The 13,322-nt window shown below is 51.4% G+C and overlaps 1 protein-coding gene across 1 annotated transcript; it reads left to right on the top strand.

The window, feature by feature from the left end:
• The first annotated feature begins 292 nt into the window (after positions 1–292).
• On the top strand, positions 293–13,322 carry LOC142843016 (apolipoprotein L6-like). Its single transcript, XM_075959735.1, has 4 exons — positions 293–390; positions 4,090–4,159; positions 6,111–6,960; positions 11,323–13,322. Exons 2-4 carry the CDS (start codon positions 4,122–4,124, stop codon positions 11,458–11,460), a joined length of 1,026 nt encoding a protein of 341 aa, XP_075815850.1. The 5' UTR covers positions 293–390; positions 4,090–4,121; the 3' UTR covers positions 11,461–13,322.

A 13,322-nucleotide genomic window follows, 5' to 3' on the forward strand; every position in this document is an offset into this window, starting at 1 on the left:
GAAGTGAAAGGGTTTCTTTGGCAGAGCTGGGGATGGAATTCAGAGTCTGGCCTGTGCAAGCACTCTGACCCTGAGCCATGCCCCAGCCAGTCCTCTGCCCTCCCACCTCGCTGCGCACGTGGGAGAAACAGAAGAGCGTGAAATGTCAAAGCGGGCCGCTTCTCAGCAACGCCTGTTTTGCGGGAAACTGCCTTCCAAGGTTTCACAGCACCCTTTGAGGTTAAGAAATATTCAGTTTCATAATCCTATTCCCGCCTCCATGAGCCACCCCACTCCGACCATTGGCCCAGTTGGTGAATAAAAATGTTTGCCCTGGCTTCTGTCCCCGTTCAGCCCAGGCGCTGGTCCCAGCTCCTGCCACGCTGACCGGAGGGCTCTTGGTGAGGTGAGGTGAGTACTCAGACCCTGCTCCATACATCTGAGATTCCACTGGGAACCTCATGGGCTCGGATGGGCCGCTTGTGAGGGGCACATGGCTTGGCATGCTTATTTACTCGGAGTTCCTTCCTTTGAGTTGAGTTTGGTTTGTTTTTAATCCTCTGTGTAATTCTGAAAAGTTGAGGCGTGATGGATCCTTAGCAAGGGATTGGCTAGCTAGCTGTTCCCCAGACAAAGAGACACTTCTAAGAGCAAGCTAGAGTCCATGGAAATCATGGCCCTCAAGGCTGCGCCTGCACTGCTGAGAGGGTCTGTCTTCTGCAGGGAGGACAGAGAGCCCCTCTTCCCTGCTGCCCGCCCTAGCCACTTGGGCCCTGGAGGACAGCAGGGCCATCCTTCCTGTCATCACCACAGCAGAATCTGCCACGGTACATCCTGGGCCACCAGTTGACCCATGACAGACGAAGGTCATTATGGGTCAAAGGTGGAGAAATCAGGCTGGACATTGAAGAAAACCCAGAAGGCTGGAGTGGTCCCAGAGGCAGAGGATTTGAGAATGTGAGAGGCCAGGGTTCAATGCCCAGCAGTGTGTGCAGTGGCGGGGAGCCGGGCCCAGAGGACTGTCAAGCAGGTCCTCTTAAACATTCTCTTCAGCCACACTCACCTCTGCTTTCTCCTCCTCCTGAGCTGTGACATCGGGTGACTTAGCTTCTACTTTGCCTTTCTCACTTGCCATGTGGCTTTAGCTGTTCCCTCTGCTCTGGTTAGACACTCAGTCACCCCCAGCCCCTTCAGATCAGTGGGACGGCTCATGGCCTCTTGAGCTCAACCAGGGGCCGGCCTCCATCACACCCCACAACACAGAAACACCCATCAGCCTTTGCGTCAGCACAGAGGTCAGCTGAATCGCTGTTCACGCCTCAGGCTTGACATTGCCCTTGGACACACTGTGTGCCCACTGGGGAAATTTAAGGGCTTCTGTTACCTGGCCTAAGCTGTCACCCATTTGTTCCAAGAGTAACAATGCCAGACTTCCTGTGACTCCATTTCCTCTCCACAGCCTGAAAAACAGTCGTCTGCACACAGGTCAGTGTCCCTGCTGCCACCGAGCTCCCAATATCCCTGCAGACTAGGCCACCTCCAACAGTGGCAAGGTGGCTGACACAGAGGCCCTGGGATCTTGGGATTTCCTGGGTTCTCCTGAGGGTCCTTTTGAGTTTTATGGTGGCTCCCATATGGACGCGCGAGTGACAAAGTCATCCTCCTTTGGGTGGCTGAGTCAATCTCTAGCCCCTCTTCCTCTTGTAAGCCTTGGCACCTCCCCCCAATGTTTACAGGGTTTTCTGCAGTCACCTCATTACAGAAGCTCCACGGTAGTCAGGACTGCCATGAACAAGCCAGGGTAGTCTTTTTATCGCCACGGCCCAATCACGTGGGAATGCCTAGGGTCTTAGCTATCCTGAGAAGAGGGAAGAAGACGATGTATTTCTGCAATAACAGGGAAAAATCCTGGAGCTGGTAAGATGGCTCAGCAAGCGAAGAAGGTGTCTGCCACCAAGTCTGAGGACCTGACTTTGATGCCCAGGGACCAGAAGGTGGAGGGGAGGACCAATTCCTACGAGCAGTGCCCCACCCATCGCAAGGGCACAGTGGCACAAACGTGCTTCCTGGCCCCGCACTCACAACATTCAGTGATCGATGTAAAATGCTGAGGATAAAATCCAAGCGCATTTCACTTTCAAGAAATTGATTGGCCCCATTTTCACTTCTAAAATTGAGTAACACTTCACAAAATGGAGCGAGTGTTCCAGAGAGCTGAGTGGGCAGGCTGGGTTCACAGACCTGGAAGAGTCGGGGAAGGAGGCATAGCATAGAGAAGTGGTCACTTCAAAGTTACTGCTCTGCTTCAGCAGGGACCGCAAGTTCATTATTCATATATATTTATGTATAATATATATCAATTGATTAATTAATTTTGGTGAGGACTAGGCAGAGGGAACTTTTGCTGAAACTGGCGTTTAGGCAATGGGGTGTGGGCTCTCTCCTGAGGTCTCTGAGGGTGACAGACACCCTAGGTTCCTTTGGTCTGGAGCATCAGCGTGGGCCACCCCAGATTAGGCTTTTAGTTTGGTGTGTCAGAGCCCAGCACATGAGTTCAGTCAGATGATGACTTCTCTACTGAACATGTGTTAGAAAATCAAACATAATGTTAACATCTTCTATAAATATAATTTGTACAACATCCTTAACAGTGCCATGTTGTTCTGTGAAAATGAGCTTTGAATCATTATTACCGGTTTGTTCTCAGTAGCCAATAAGAAACAACCCCAATACATCAATCAATAAACACAGAGAAACCCCTTTGCAATGCATTTGCATCATTAAATGCTACACAGCAGTGGTGGTTTTTAAAACTCTGGATACCGTTGACAACATGGGTGGATTCCACAGAGGTCCTGGTGTATGACAGAAATGGCCTGGGGTGGTAGTTTAGTCCATAAAGGACTGTTCACGCAAACATGGAATCCCGAGCACCCAGAGCCCAGGTTAAAAAACAAAACAAAACAAAACAAAACAACAACAAAAAAACAGGCATGGTTGTGAGAGCTACACAGAAAGGAGGTGGAGACAGGATGATCCTGGGGCTCACTGGGCAGCCAGACCAATGCAATTGGGAGAGCTATAGGTCCGTGATAGACCCTGTCTCAAAAACAGTAATAGCAAACTGGAGAGATGGCTCAGCGGTTAAGAGCATTGGCTGCTCTTCCAGAGGTCTCGAGTTCAATTTCCAGCAACCACATGGCAATTCAGGCTTGTCTGTAACTTCTGTTCCAGGGTGTCTGATACCAATCAGATATAAATGCAGACAAAACACCAATGCACATGAAGTAAAAATAAACAAATAAAACCAAAACAGAAGAAAACCCAATCATAGTGCCCAAAGAACAACACACCTGAGGTTGGCCTCTGACATCCCATGCAAATGCATACGCATGTGCAGACACGTGTGCACCCACAGAACACGCATGCACACACATACACGTTAAAAAAAATAAGTCTACTTAACAATGGTTCTAGAAGTCAGAGTGTGGTGCTGAGAGGAAGGGGTGAGTCTTGACTCGGATAGTGACAATGTGGGGGGACAGTAACTCTGCAGTGCCTCTGTTTTGCTTTCAAGGTGTCAGTTACTGCAATCTAAGAAAATTAAATGGAAAATGCTAGAAGTAATCCATACATTCTAAACTGCACAATGCTCGGAGTAGTCCCGCCTGTGACAGCAATGATTTCTCTACCCGGTGTTTCTGCACTGTAGATGCCACCTGCTCATTAACCCAACACGGTCTGTGTAGGGCTCAGCATCCTCTTTGGTCTCAGCAGCCCGTCAAGATCTTAGGAGGAAAAGACTATCTGGTTCTCAACTACCTTGTGCTAAGAATTACCCTGTGCCAAAGTAGCCTTTCAATATAAATATTTACAATTTTTTTTCCAGTATAAATATTAACACTCATTGGACTGAGCACTTTACTGGGTATGCTGCTGTGTATAGGTTATACTTTAATTGTAAATTGAAAAACAATAGTTTGCAGATATTGTAGTTAGTATAAGCCATGGTTTAGTATGATTTCTGCATAATCTAAAATCCTTCCACACTTGAGTTTTATAATGTTTTATGATATTAGCAGTAAATTTGCTTTTTATTTTTCCAATTAGAAGACAACTTGACTCATAAGGACTTGGCTCAGATGGAGAAGGAATTTAAGGCTGGCGTTGACTTGCAAAGGTAACCCAGGGTGGGTTTCTTGGGAAGGGCTGGTTCTATAGAAGGCAGCATGTGTTCTTTTTTTTTTTTTTTAAGATTTATCTATTTATTTATTTATTTATTATGTATACAACATTCTGCTTCCATGTATGCCCGCACACCAGAGGAGGGTGCCAGATCTCATTACAGATGGTTGTCAGCCACCATGTGGTTGCTAGGAATTGAACTCAGGACCTTTGGAAGATCAGGCAGTGCTCTTAACCTCTGAGCCATCTCTCCAGCCCCCAAGGCAACCCTTACAAAGGAAAGCATCTAATTGGGGGCTGGCTCACAGTTTTAAAGGTTAGTCCATATCATCATGGCAGGGAACGTAGTTGGCACCCATGGGACTGGGGCAGTAGCTGAGTGCTTTAATCCTGATCCACAGGCAGGCAGGCAGAGAGAGATAGAGAGACCCTAGGCCTGGAGTGGACTTTTGAAACCCCAAAGCCCACCCCCAGTGACACACTTTCTCCAACAAGGCCACACCTCCTAACCCTGATCCTTTCAAACAGTTCCAGTCTTTGGTGAGTAAGCATTCTATGAGCCTATGGGGCCACTGTTATATAAAGCCTCATGCCACTCCAGGATGGCTGTGGGGGAAGGGTGGTTTATATTCTCAAAAGTCCCCACAATACCAGGGAAGTGTTTTCCCTGGGGAGAAAGTACTGCAAGGGATGACTGAAATACTTTGGAGAGATGATAAAGATTTAGTCAGAGACACAGTGTTGGGCTCCAGGGACAGAAATCTCCCCACTCTAAGGTTTCTCTGCTGTAAGCCCCAGAGAGAAGGAAGTCCTCCTGGCCCATATGCCACACAATTATATATGTGAAATAATACAACGAAAAGATCCCCTTTTCAATACATCAACGCATTCAAGGTCAGCCGTGCATTAGTCCAGATCCGGACCCAATGTCATGCAGAGGCTTATGGGAGGCGAGCAAGTGATGGCGAAATTTCCCAGGACTGGATGGGAGCTCACGCTATGCTGGGGGCATGGCTGCCCAATACAGGGGGTCCTGGACATAGCAGGCTACAGCGTTCATTGCCTAAAGCCATGTAGAAACGAGACGTCATATCCATGTAACACGTACCCTCTAACTAGATCTGTGTCCGTGAGTCGACCCACCGCAGATGGCGTGCCGTGCAGTCAGGCCTGTGACGGTTACATCTTCACTAACAAGGACAGACTTGCTTTCTCAAGTCAGTCCATACGATACTGCATCAATGTCCTACAAGATATTATATCATCTGGACTCGAGATTCTAGAGATTATTCAAAAAACAGGAGCTCCTGGATGGTGTTAGCACACACCTTTAATCCCAGCACTCGGGAGGCAGAGGCAGGCAGATCTCTGAGTTCAGGGCCAGCCTGGTCTACAGAGTGAGTTCCAAGACAGCCAGGACTGCACAGAGAAACCCTGTCTTGAAAAACAAACAAAACAAGAGAAACGAGAAGCCCAGCAACTGTAGCCATAGTCAAGTCAGTCAGAGTGGAGATATGTTATACAATATGGTCTCCTTCTCCTCTTCCTCCTCCTCACCTCCCTGTGCTCCACACCGGACCTCCTCTTTCTCCTCCTTTCCCCAGGCTCCCTCCCTCCCTCTCTGCTTCCTGGGCCCTTTCTTGGTCAGGATAGTGGCATTCACCCCTCTAGGGTGGTACTCTAGCTCTTCAGAGCGGGGCTGGGAATGTCCCTCAGAACCATTCTGTCTTCTTCCTGTCTTTGAACAGGGCCAAGGTCACCTCCAGGGTTGTCCCTCTTCTGGGATGCTTCTCCTCATTATACCAGTCACTTCCTGCAAAGGTTGAGCTCAGGGCTTTGTAGGAGATGTGGGAAGGGTTCAAAGTTAGGCATAAAAGCTGCCTGGAGGCCACATGGGCTTTTTCCTCTGGGAGGTTGAAGCTGTCTTTTTGTGTCCTCACCCACAGGGACAAGGATGGTGGTCCTCGGGGTGGAGATTCGACTGATGAGGAAGAAGTGGAGGTTGAAGATGATGCTCTAACAGATGAAGAACGAAGGTTTCTAGAACAATTCCACAGCTGGAGAAAGAACGAAAACAAGCGCATTAGAACACTCTATGCCATCGCTGACAACATTGACAAAAGAGACCGAAAAGCCACCAAAACCAAAGTGATGACTAACTCTGCGTCAGTCATCTCTGGAGCCATGTGTCTGCTGGGTTTGGTCCTTGCTCCAGTGACTGCAGGCGGAAGCCTGGTGCTCACTGCTGCTGGGACGGGTTTGGGGGCCGCTGCTGGGATCACCAACATCGTGACTGATGTGAAGGAAGACTCTCACAACAAAAGCGCCCTAGCTCAGGCCAACAGAATCATACCTAGTAGTGACCAAGAGCTTGAGGAGGTCACGGGAAAGAAGACAGCCTATGCCACGGCCGCCAGTGAGATTGTCTACAAATGTACGAGCGCCTGGGAAACCATCCGAAAGCACATCCGAGCCCTCCAGCTAACCAAAACACACCCCCATGTCGCCTCGGCTGCCAGCAAGCTCATGACTGCTGGCCGGGTCTCAACCCGAAGCAGCAGGCAGATACAAAAGGCCTTTGGGGGCACAGCTCTGGCAATGACCAAAGATGCCCTCAGGAGGAACAGTCTACCTGCCATCTTCTTTCTCGGCCAGGACATATATGCTCTCTCGAAGGACTGGGAGAAACTACAGGCTGGAAAGCCAACAGAGCTTGCAAAAGAGTTAAGATCGCGGGCTCAGAAGCATGAGCGGGTGGTATCAGAACGCACCTGTCGCTATGAAAGGCTGAAGAAGGTGAGGGCTGGGTTTTGGAAGGGGCCAGGTGGCAGAAACTGGCATCTGTGGGGCCAGTTTAGAAGAGCCATGGTTAAGGAAACCTTTGTATACACGCATGTGTGCGTGTGTGTGTGTGTGTGACTGTGTGTGTGTGCATGTGTTGTGTTGTCAAGTTTTCAGGGATGTCTCTCACCACATGGCATACGGTAGCCCCAGAGGTCTTTTCTAGTTAGGTTTCTATTGCTGTGCTAAAGACCATGATCAAAAGCACTTTGAGATTGAGAAGGAAAGGGTTTGTTTGGTTTACACATCCCGAGTCACATTCATCGGGGGAAGCCAGCCCAGGAGCTTAAGCAGGACCCTGGAGGCAGGAACACTACTCACTGGCTTGCTCCCGCCCCATGGGTTGCTCGGCCTGCTTTCTTATGCCACCCAGGACCACCTCGCAAGGGAGGCACCACCCATAGCAAGCCAGATCCTCCCATTGCAGGCACTAAACCAAGAAAATGCCCTACAGACATGCCCACAAGCCATCTGATGGAGGCGTGTCTTCAATTGAGGTTTCTTTTTCCAGATGATTCTCCGTTAAGTTGCTCCCCAAACAAACAAACAAACAAAACAACAACAACAACAAAAGCTAATCAGGACTAGATCCAAATAGTATCCAGGGCTCAAGTGCCCCTTGAAGAGCAGGAGGCCAGTCTTCAGCTGGCTTGGTTAGCCTTCTCTTTCTTCTTACAGCTTCCTGGTTGAATAGAATAGGTCTCCGAGTCACAGGGAGTGTTTGGACTACCTACCTTCTCAAACCCCATGTGGAATCTTTACTCTCTCTATATTTGGAGTGTGGGTGTGGTTAAGGTTGAATAAGGTTGAAGGGGTAGATAGAGCCTTCTAGGCCTGATGTCCACAAAAGAGAAGGCAGAAACTGGGGAGCCCATGCCATGCACCTGCACAGGGGAAAACTATGCAAAGGCTTCCTCTTAGGAGTAATCAGACATCTGCAAGCTGAGAAAAAGTCAGCATGCAATAGGAGTTGAACTGGCGAGGGACAGAGTAAACAGTCTGCCTCTCCCTGGGGTGCTGGGCAAGTGGTGAGCATTGAGAAGCACCTGTGGTGGCAGTAGTGGTGGATGGTTGTGGTGATGGAGAGTAGGGATGATTGGTGATGGTGGTGGAGGTGGTGATGGTGGTGGAGGTGGTGGTGGAGGTGGTGATGGTGGTGGAGGTGGTGATGGAGATGGTGGTGGAGGTGGTGATGGTGGTGGTGGTGGTGATGGTGGTGGTGATGGTGGTGGAGGTGGTGATGGTGGTGGAGGTGGTGATGGTGGTGGAGGTGGTGATGGTGATGGTGGTGGAGGTGGTGATGGAGATGATGGTGGTGGAGGTGGTGATGGTGGTGGAGGTGGTGATGGTGGTGGTGGTGGAGGTGGTGATGGTGGTGGAGGTGGTGATGGAGATGGTGGTGGAGGTGGTGATGGTGGTGGAGGTGGTGATGGAGATGGTGGTGGAGGTGGTGATGGTGGTGGAGGTGGTGATGGAGATGGTGGTGGAGGTGGTGATGGTGGTGGAGGTGGTGATGGTGGTGGAGGTGGTGATGGTGGTGGAGGTGGTGATGGAGATGATGGTGGTGGAGGTGGTGATGGTGGTGGAGGTGGTGATGGTGGTGGTGGTGGAGGTGGTGATGGTGGTGGAGGTGGTGATGGAGATGGTGGTGGAGGTGGTGATGGTGGTGGAGGTGGTGATGGTGGTGGAGGTGGTGATGGTGGTGGAGGTGGTGATGGTGATGATGGTGGTGGAGGTGGTGATGGAGATGGTGGTGGAGGTGGTGATGGTGGAGGTGGTGATGGTGGTGGAGGTGGTGATGGTGGAGGTGGTGATGGTGGTGGAGGTGGTGATGGTGGTGGTGGAGGTGATGGTGATGGAGATGGTGGTGGAGGTGGTGATGGTGGTGGAGGTGGTGATGGTGGTGGAGGTGGTGATGGAGATGGTGATGGTGGTGGTGATGGTGGTGGAGGTGGTGATGGTGGTGGAGGTGGTGATGGTGGTGGAGGTGGTGATGGTGGTGGTGATGGTGATGGAGATGGTGGTGGAGGTGGTGATGGTGGTGGAGGTGGTGATGGTGGTGGTGATGGTGATGGAGATGGTGGTGGAGGTGGTGATGGTGGTGGAGGTGGTGATGGTGGTGGAGGTGGTGATGGTGGTGGAGGTGGTGATGGAGATGGTGATGGTGGTGGTGATGGTGGTGGAGGTGGTGATGGTGGTGGTGATGGTGTTGGAGGTGGTGATGGTGGTGGAGGTGGTGATGGAGATGGTGATGGTGGTGGAGGTGGTGGTGGTGGTGGAGGTGGTGATGGTGGTGGAGGTGGTGATGGTGGTGGAGGTGGTGATGGTGGTGGAGGTGGTGATGGTGGTGGAGGTGGTGGTGGTGGTGGAGGTGGTGATGGTGGTGGAGGTGGTGATGGTGGTGGAGATGGTGATGGTTATGTAGTCCAGGCTGGCCTCAAGCCTATGATCCTACTGTCTTAGGCTCTCAAGTGCCAAGATTATGTGTTTGTGCCACAATCCCTGGCGTAAGCATTGTTAACTCACTGATAAAAATCACTATTAATATTAACGAGAAGTCTTTACTATAAGAACTCTTTCCAATGTTCATCTTACCTGTAGATAAGCTAAGATTTTGAGGGACAGGACAATTTGACTCCCTAGCTGGTAATTAACTGTTTAACTCCCTGGTTCTCTGGTTGCCTTGAGGGAAGAATTATCACCCAAGAGCCACTGAATGGTGCCCATGCCATCACTGGTTGCTTTGGTTGCCCCATAAATTCCCTGAGGAAGCTGCACGGCACTGACAGCTGCTTGCTGCTGAAGTCTAACTGCAGCTCCTGGGATCACAGCCCTGGAACCTGGATGGTTCCAGCTTTGGCCTTCACAACTCTCAGTGAAATGTAAATGACCCGGCCACCATTTCCACTGAGGAGCTTCTGCCGGTGCCCTGCACAGGGTATGCCTTAACTGGTGCAAAGGTTACCACCGATGTTAACAAAGACTGTAATTTGCATGCGGATGTGCTATGGTTTGGGTCAAACACCCGTGTTGGCAGTATACAAGCTGTTTGGCTCACTCCTATGCTGTCTGCTTCCAGTGTCACATTAGACCCAGTAAGGCTTCTCTCCCGTGGCCTTTCATTCGTCACTTGTAACACAGGCTGAGCTGGTGACACAGGGCGAAGGCAGCTGAGCATGAATGGCAAGCAGACCACCAGTGGTCCCTTTCCTAGGGCAGCTCTCTACCCCATCCTCTGGAGGCCCCGCTTCCTAATTCTGTCACATGGGGATTAGGTTTCTCAAAACTAGGTAGTGATAAACTGGATTTGGTGGCACACACCTTTAATTCCAGCACTCAAGAGGTTGAGGCAATGGATCTTCATGAGGTCAGGACCAGCCTGGACTACATACTGAGTTCCAAGTCAGTCAGGGTTACTTAGTGAGACCCTCTCTCAACACACGCATGCGCGCACACACACAAACACATGCACGCACACACGCACGCATGCACGCACGGTAGTAGAAGACCCGGATGGCAAATGCTGGCACTGACACCTGCCTGGCTGGAAAGCAGCTGCCTAGTGAAGCCAAACCTGGCCTGGGACTCTTCTACTTAGTGACTTTCCTCCTCCCTCTTCCCCTCCCCCTCCCTTTCTTCCTCCCCCTCTTCCTCCTCCCTCTCCTCCCCCTCCTCCTCTTCCTCCTCCCTCTCCTCCCCCTCCTCCTCTTTCTCCCCCTCCTCCCCTTTCTCCCCCTCCTCCCCTCCCTCCCCCTCCTCCTCCTCCTCTTCCTCCTCCCTTTCCTCCCCCTCCTCCTCCTCCTCTTCCTCCTCCCTTTCCTCCCCCTCCTCCTCTTTCTCCCCCTCCTCCCCTTTCTCCCCCTCCTCCCCTCCCTCCCTCTCCTCCCCCTCCTCCTCTTCCTCCTCCTCCTCCCTCTCCTCCTCTTTCTCCCCCTCCTCCCCTTTCTCCCCCTCCTCCCCTCCCTCCCTCTCCTCCCCCTCCTCCTCTTCCTCCTCCTCCTCCCTCTCCTCCTCTTCCTCCTCCTCCTTCCTCTCCTCCCCCTCCTCCCCTTCCTCCCTCTCCTCCCCCTCCTCTCCTTCCTCCCCCTCCTCATCCTCCCTCTCCTCCTCCTCCCCCTCCTCCCCCCCTCCTCCTCGACAGGCCCTCACTTACACCATCCGGGAAGGCCTTTAACTCATCATAACCAGGTTGTCATCCTGCCCCAGTCTCATGAATGCTGGAATTATGTTTACACCACGGAACCTGGCTCTTCTTTTCTAACAAGACTCAGACATGGATAATTATACAATGCTCACCTTCTTTTTCTTTCCTCTCAGAGACTCAGAGACTCAAAGAAGAGGCCTGTGAGATCTTTGAAAAGAACCATGGAGATTCAGCCTCGGCCTCTATCCTCCACTGAGAAAGCAAAGCCCAGGGGACAGCAGCGAAGACAAGCTGAGACCTTGGGGTTTTGAGATCAATAAAGGGGGACCAGGGTGGGAGTAGCAAGGCTGTCAGAGGTGATGCCTGAGACTCACACACAAGGAGGTGCCAGGAAGGTCCCTGGGGTCTCAGAAGGGAGGGCTCTGTTAACCCCACTCCTGAACCTGTCTTCCTTCTTCACTCTAACTCAACACCACATCCCCTCTCCCGGCCCCCATCACTCACACAGAGAACCAGATTGGTTTTTAGACAGATAACAGGCTTCCTGCCGGCCAGCTTCCCCAGTAATTAGCAATGATAAGGTAGGTGCGAGGATTCCCCGCCCACCTGGCCTCTTTGCTTTCTCTTCCTCTTGCCCAGGCCCAGTGGGAACTGCTGGCTCCGAGTCAGGTTTCCACACAAAGGCTGTCACTGGAACCTGCTAGGCCAGATTCCAGGGGAAGGACAGAGGCGGCCTGTCTCCACTCTTCGGACCCCCGCGTCCTGAGCCCTCAGCTGGCAATCTTCAGCACTTCACCTGGCTGCCGGGTCTCTCATCTTAAAAATCCTTTTCTGTCTGTGAAAGTCACACATGGGTAGTACAATACACGCACACACACACACACGCACATGCACACACACGCACACACACATACATACACACATACACTCTGGGAAGGCAAAGGCTGGGGGGAGAAACGGCACAGGAGGGTTGGGAGTGTGGCATATGCACACAGAACTTCCTGTTAGGTGTTGGCTGTCCACTGCTGTCCTTAGACTCTGCAGGGACCCTCCCTCCTAGTGAGTTGAGCCCCTTTCTCTAATCCCTCACTTGCCTGTGTCTGAACCTCCCACCCGGCTCTCTGAGGTACACAGAACTGCCTGCCTTCACCCCTTTCCACGGCAGGCAGGTATGTTGGCACACAGATGCTTGGGCTTAGGGGTATGGTGAGCACACACAGTTTACAGCTGTCTGTCTCCACCTGGGGGAGATACGTGAGTAAGGGTGCTCACTGCTGCCGGGGAGAGCTGTGTCTCCAGGCCACGCCCTCCAGGCTCTGCTCTAAGGAAGGGGACTGTGTAAGAATTCAGGACACACTCTGATTGGCCAGGAGGGGGGGGGTAAGAATACAGGACGTACTCTGATTGGCCAGGAGGGAACTGAGTAAGAATCCAGGGCATACTCTGGCCAGGGTAAGAATAGAGGACGCACTCTTATTGGCCAGAACCAGGCTTTTCTGGGACAAGCCTTAAGTACCGAGGGAAGAGAAAGAAGAAGGTGGGTTCTATCTGCACTCCCCTTTCCCAAGTGCTGAGGGCACGACTTTCTCCTGCCACTCACTGTAGCGGAAGAACATTGGCAGAAGCTTGCTCCGTGACTTTGGAGATGCTTTCCTCAAAACCAAGTCCACAAACTGGGATACTTGAGATAAAGACCCCTCGAAAGGGAAAGGAGAGGAACCCACAGGGACGCTGTAATGCAGTAAAGAAATTTGAGGCTTGTGTATGCATGCATCCATACGTGCAGTGCTTAGGATGCATCAGGGCCTCATGCATGCCACAGCAGTGCCGTATGGCTGAGCCGCACGGTGGCCCTGGCAGCTGTGGAAAGCAGAGAGAGACTGGGTTCACTGCACTGCCAAGTGGGGCTTGTTGAATGCATTTGTGACCTATGGACTTGAAACAACAATCAAATAGCAAACTAATGAAGCTGGGTGGTGGTGGCCAAGCCTTTTTAACCCCAGCACTTGGGAGGCAGAGGCAGGCAGATCTCTGAGTTCACAGCCAGCCTGGTCTATAGTTAGTTTCAGGACAGCCAGAGCTACACAGAAAAACTGTCTCAAAAAAAAAAAAACTTAAAAAAAAAGCAATAAGCTAACAAAAGCAAGCCCGAATAAACAGACTCCTGCACTGT

Source organism: Microtus pennsylvanicus, chromosome 2 (genome assembly GCF_037038515.1).
Source record: "Microtus pennsylvanicus isolate mMicPen1 chromosome 2, mMicPen1.hap1, whole genome shotgun sequence".
NCBI lineage: Eukaryota > Metazoa > Chordata > Mammalia > Rodentia > Cricetidae > Microtus > Microtus pennsylvanicus.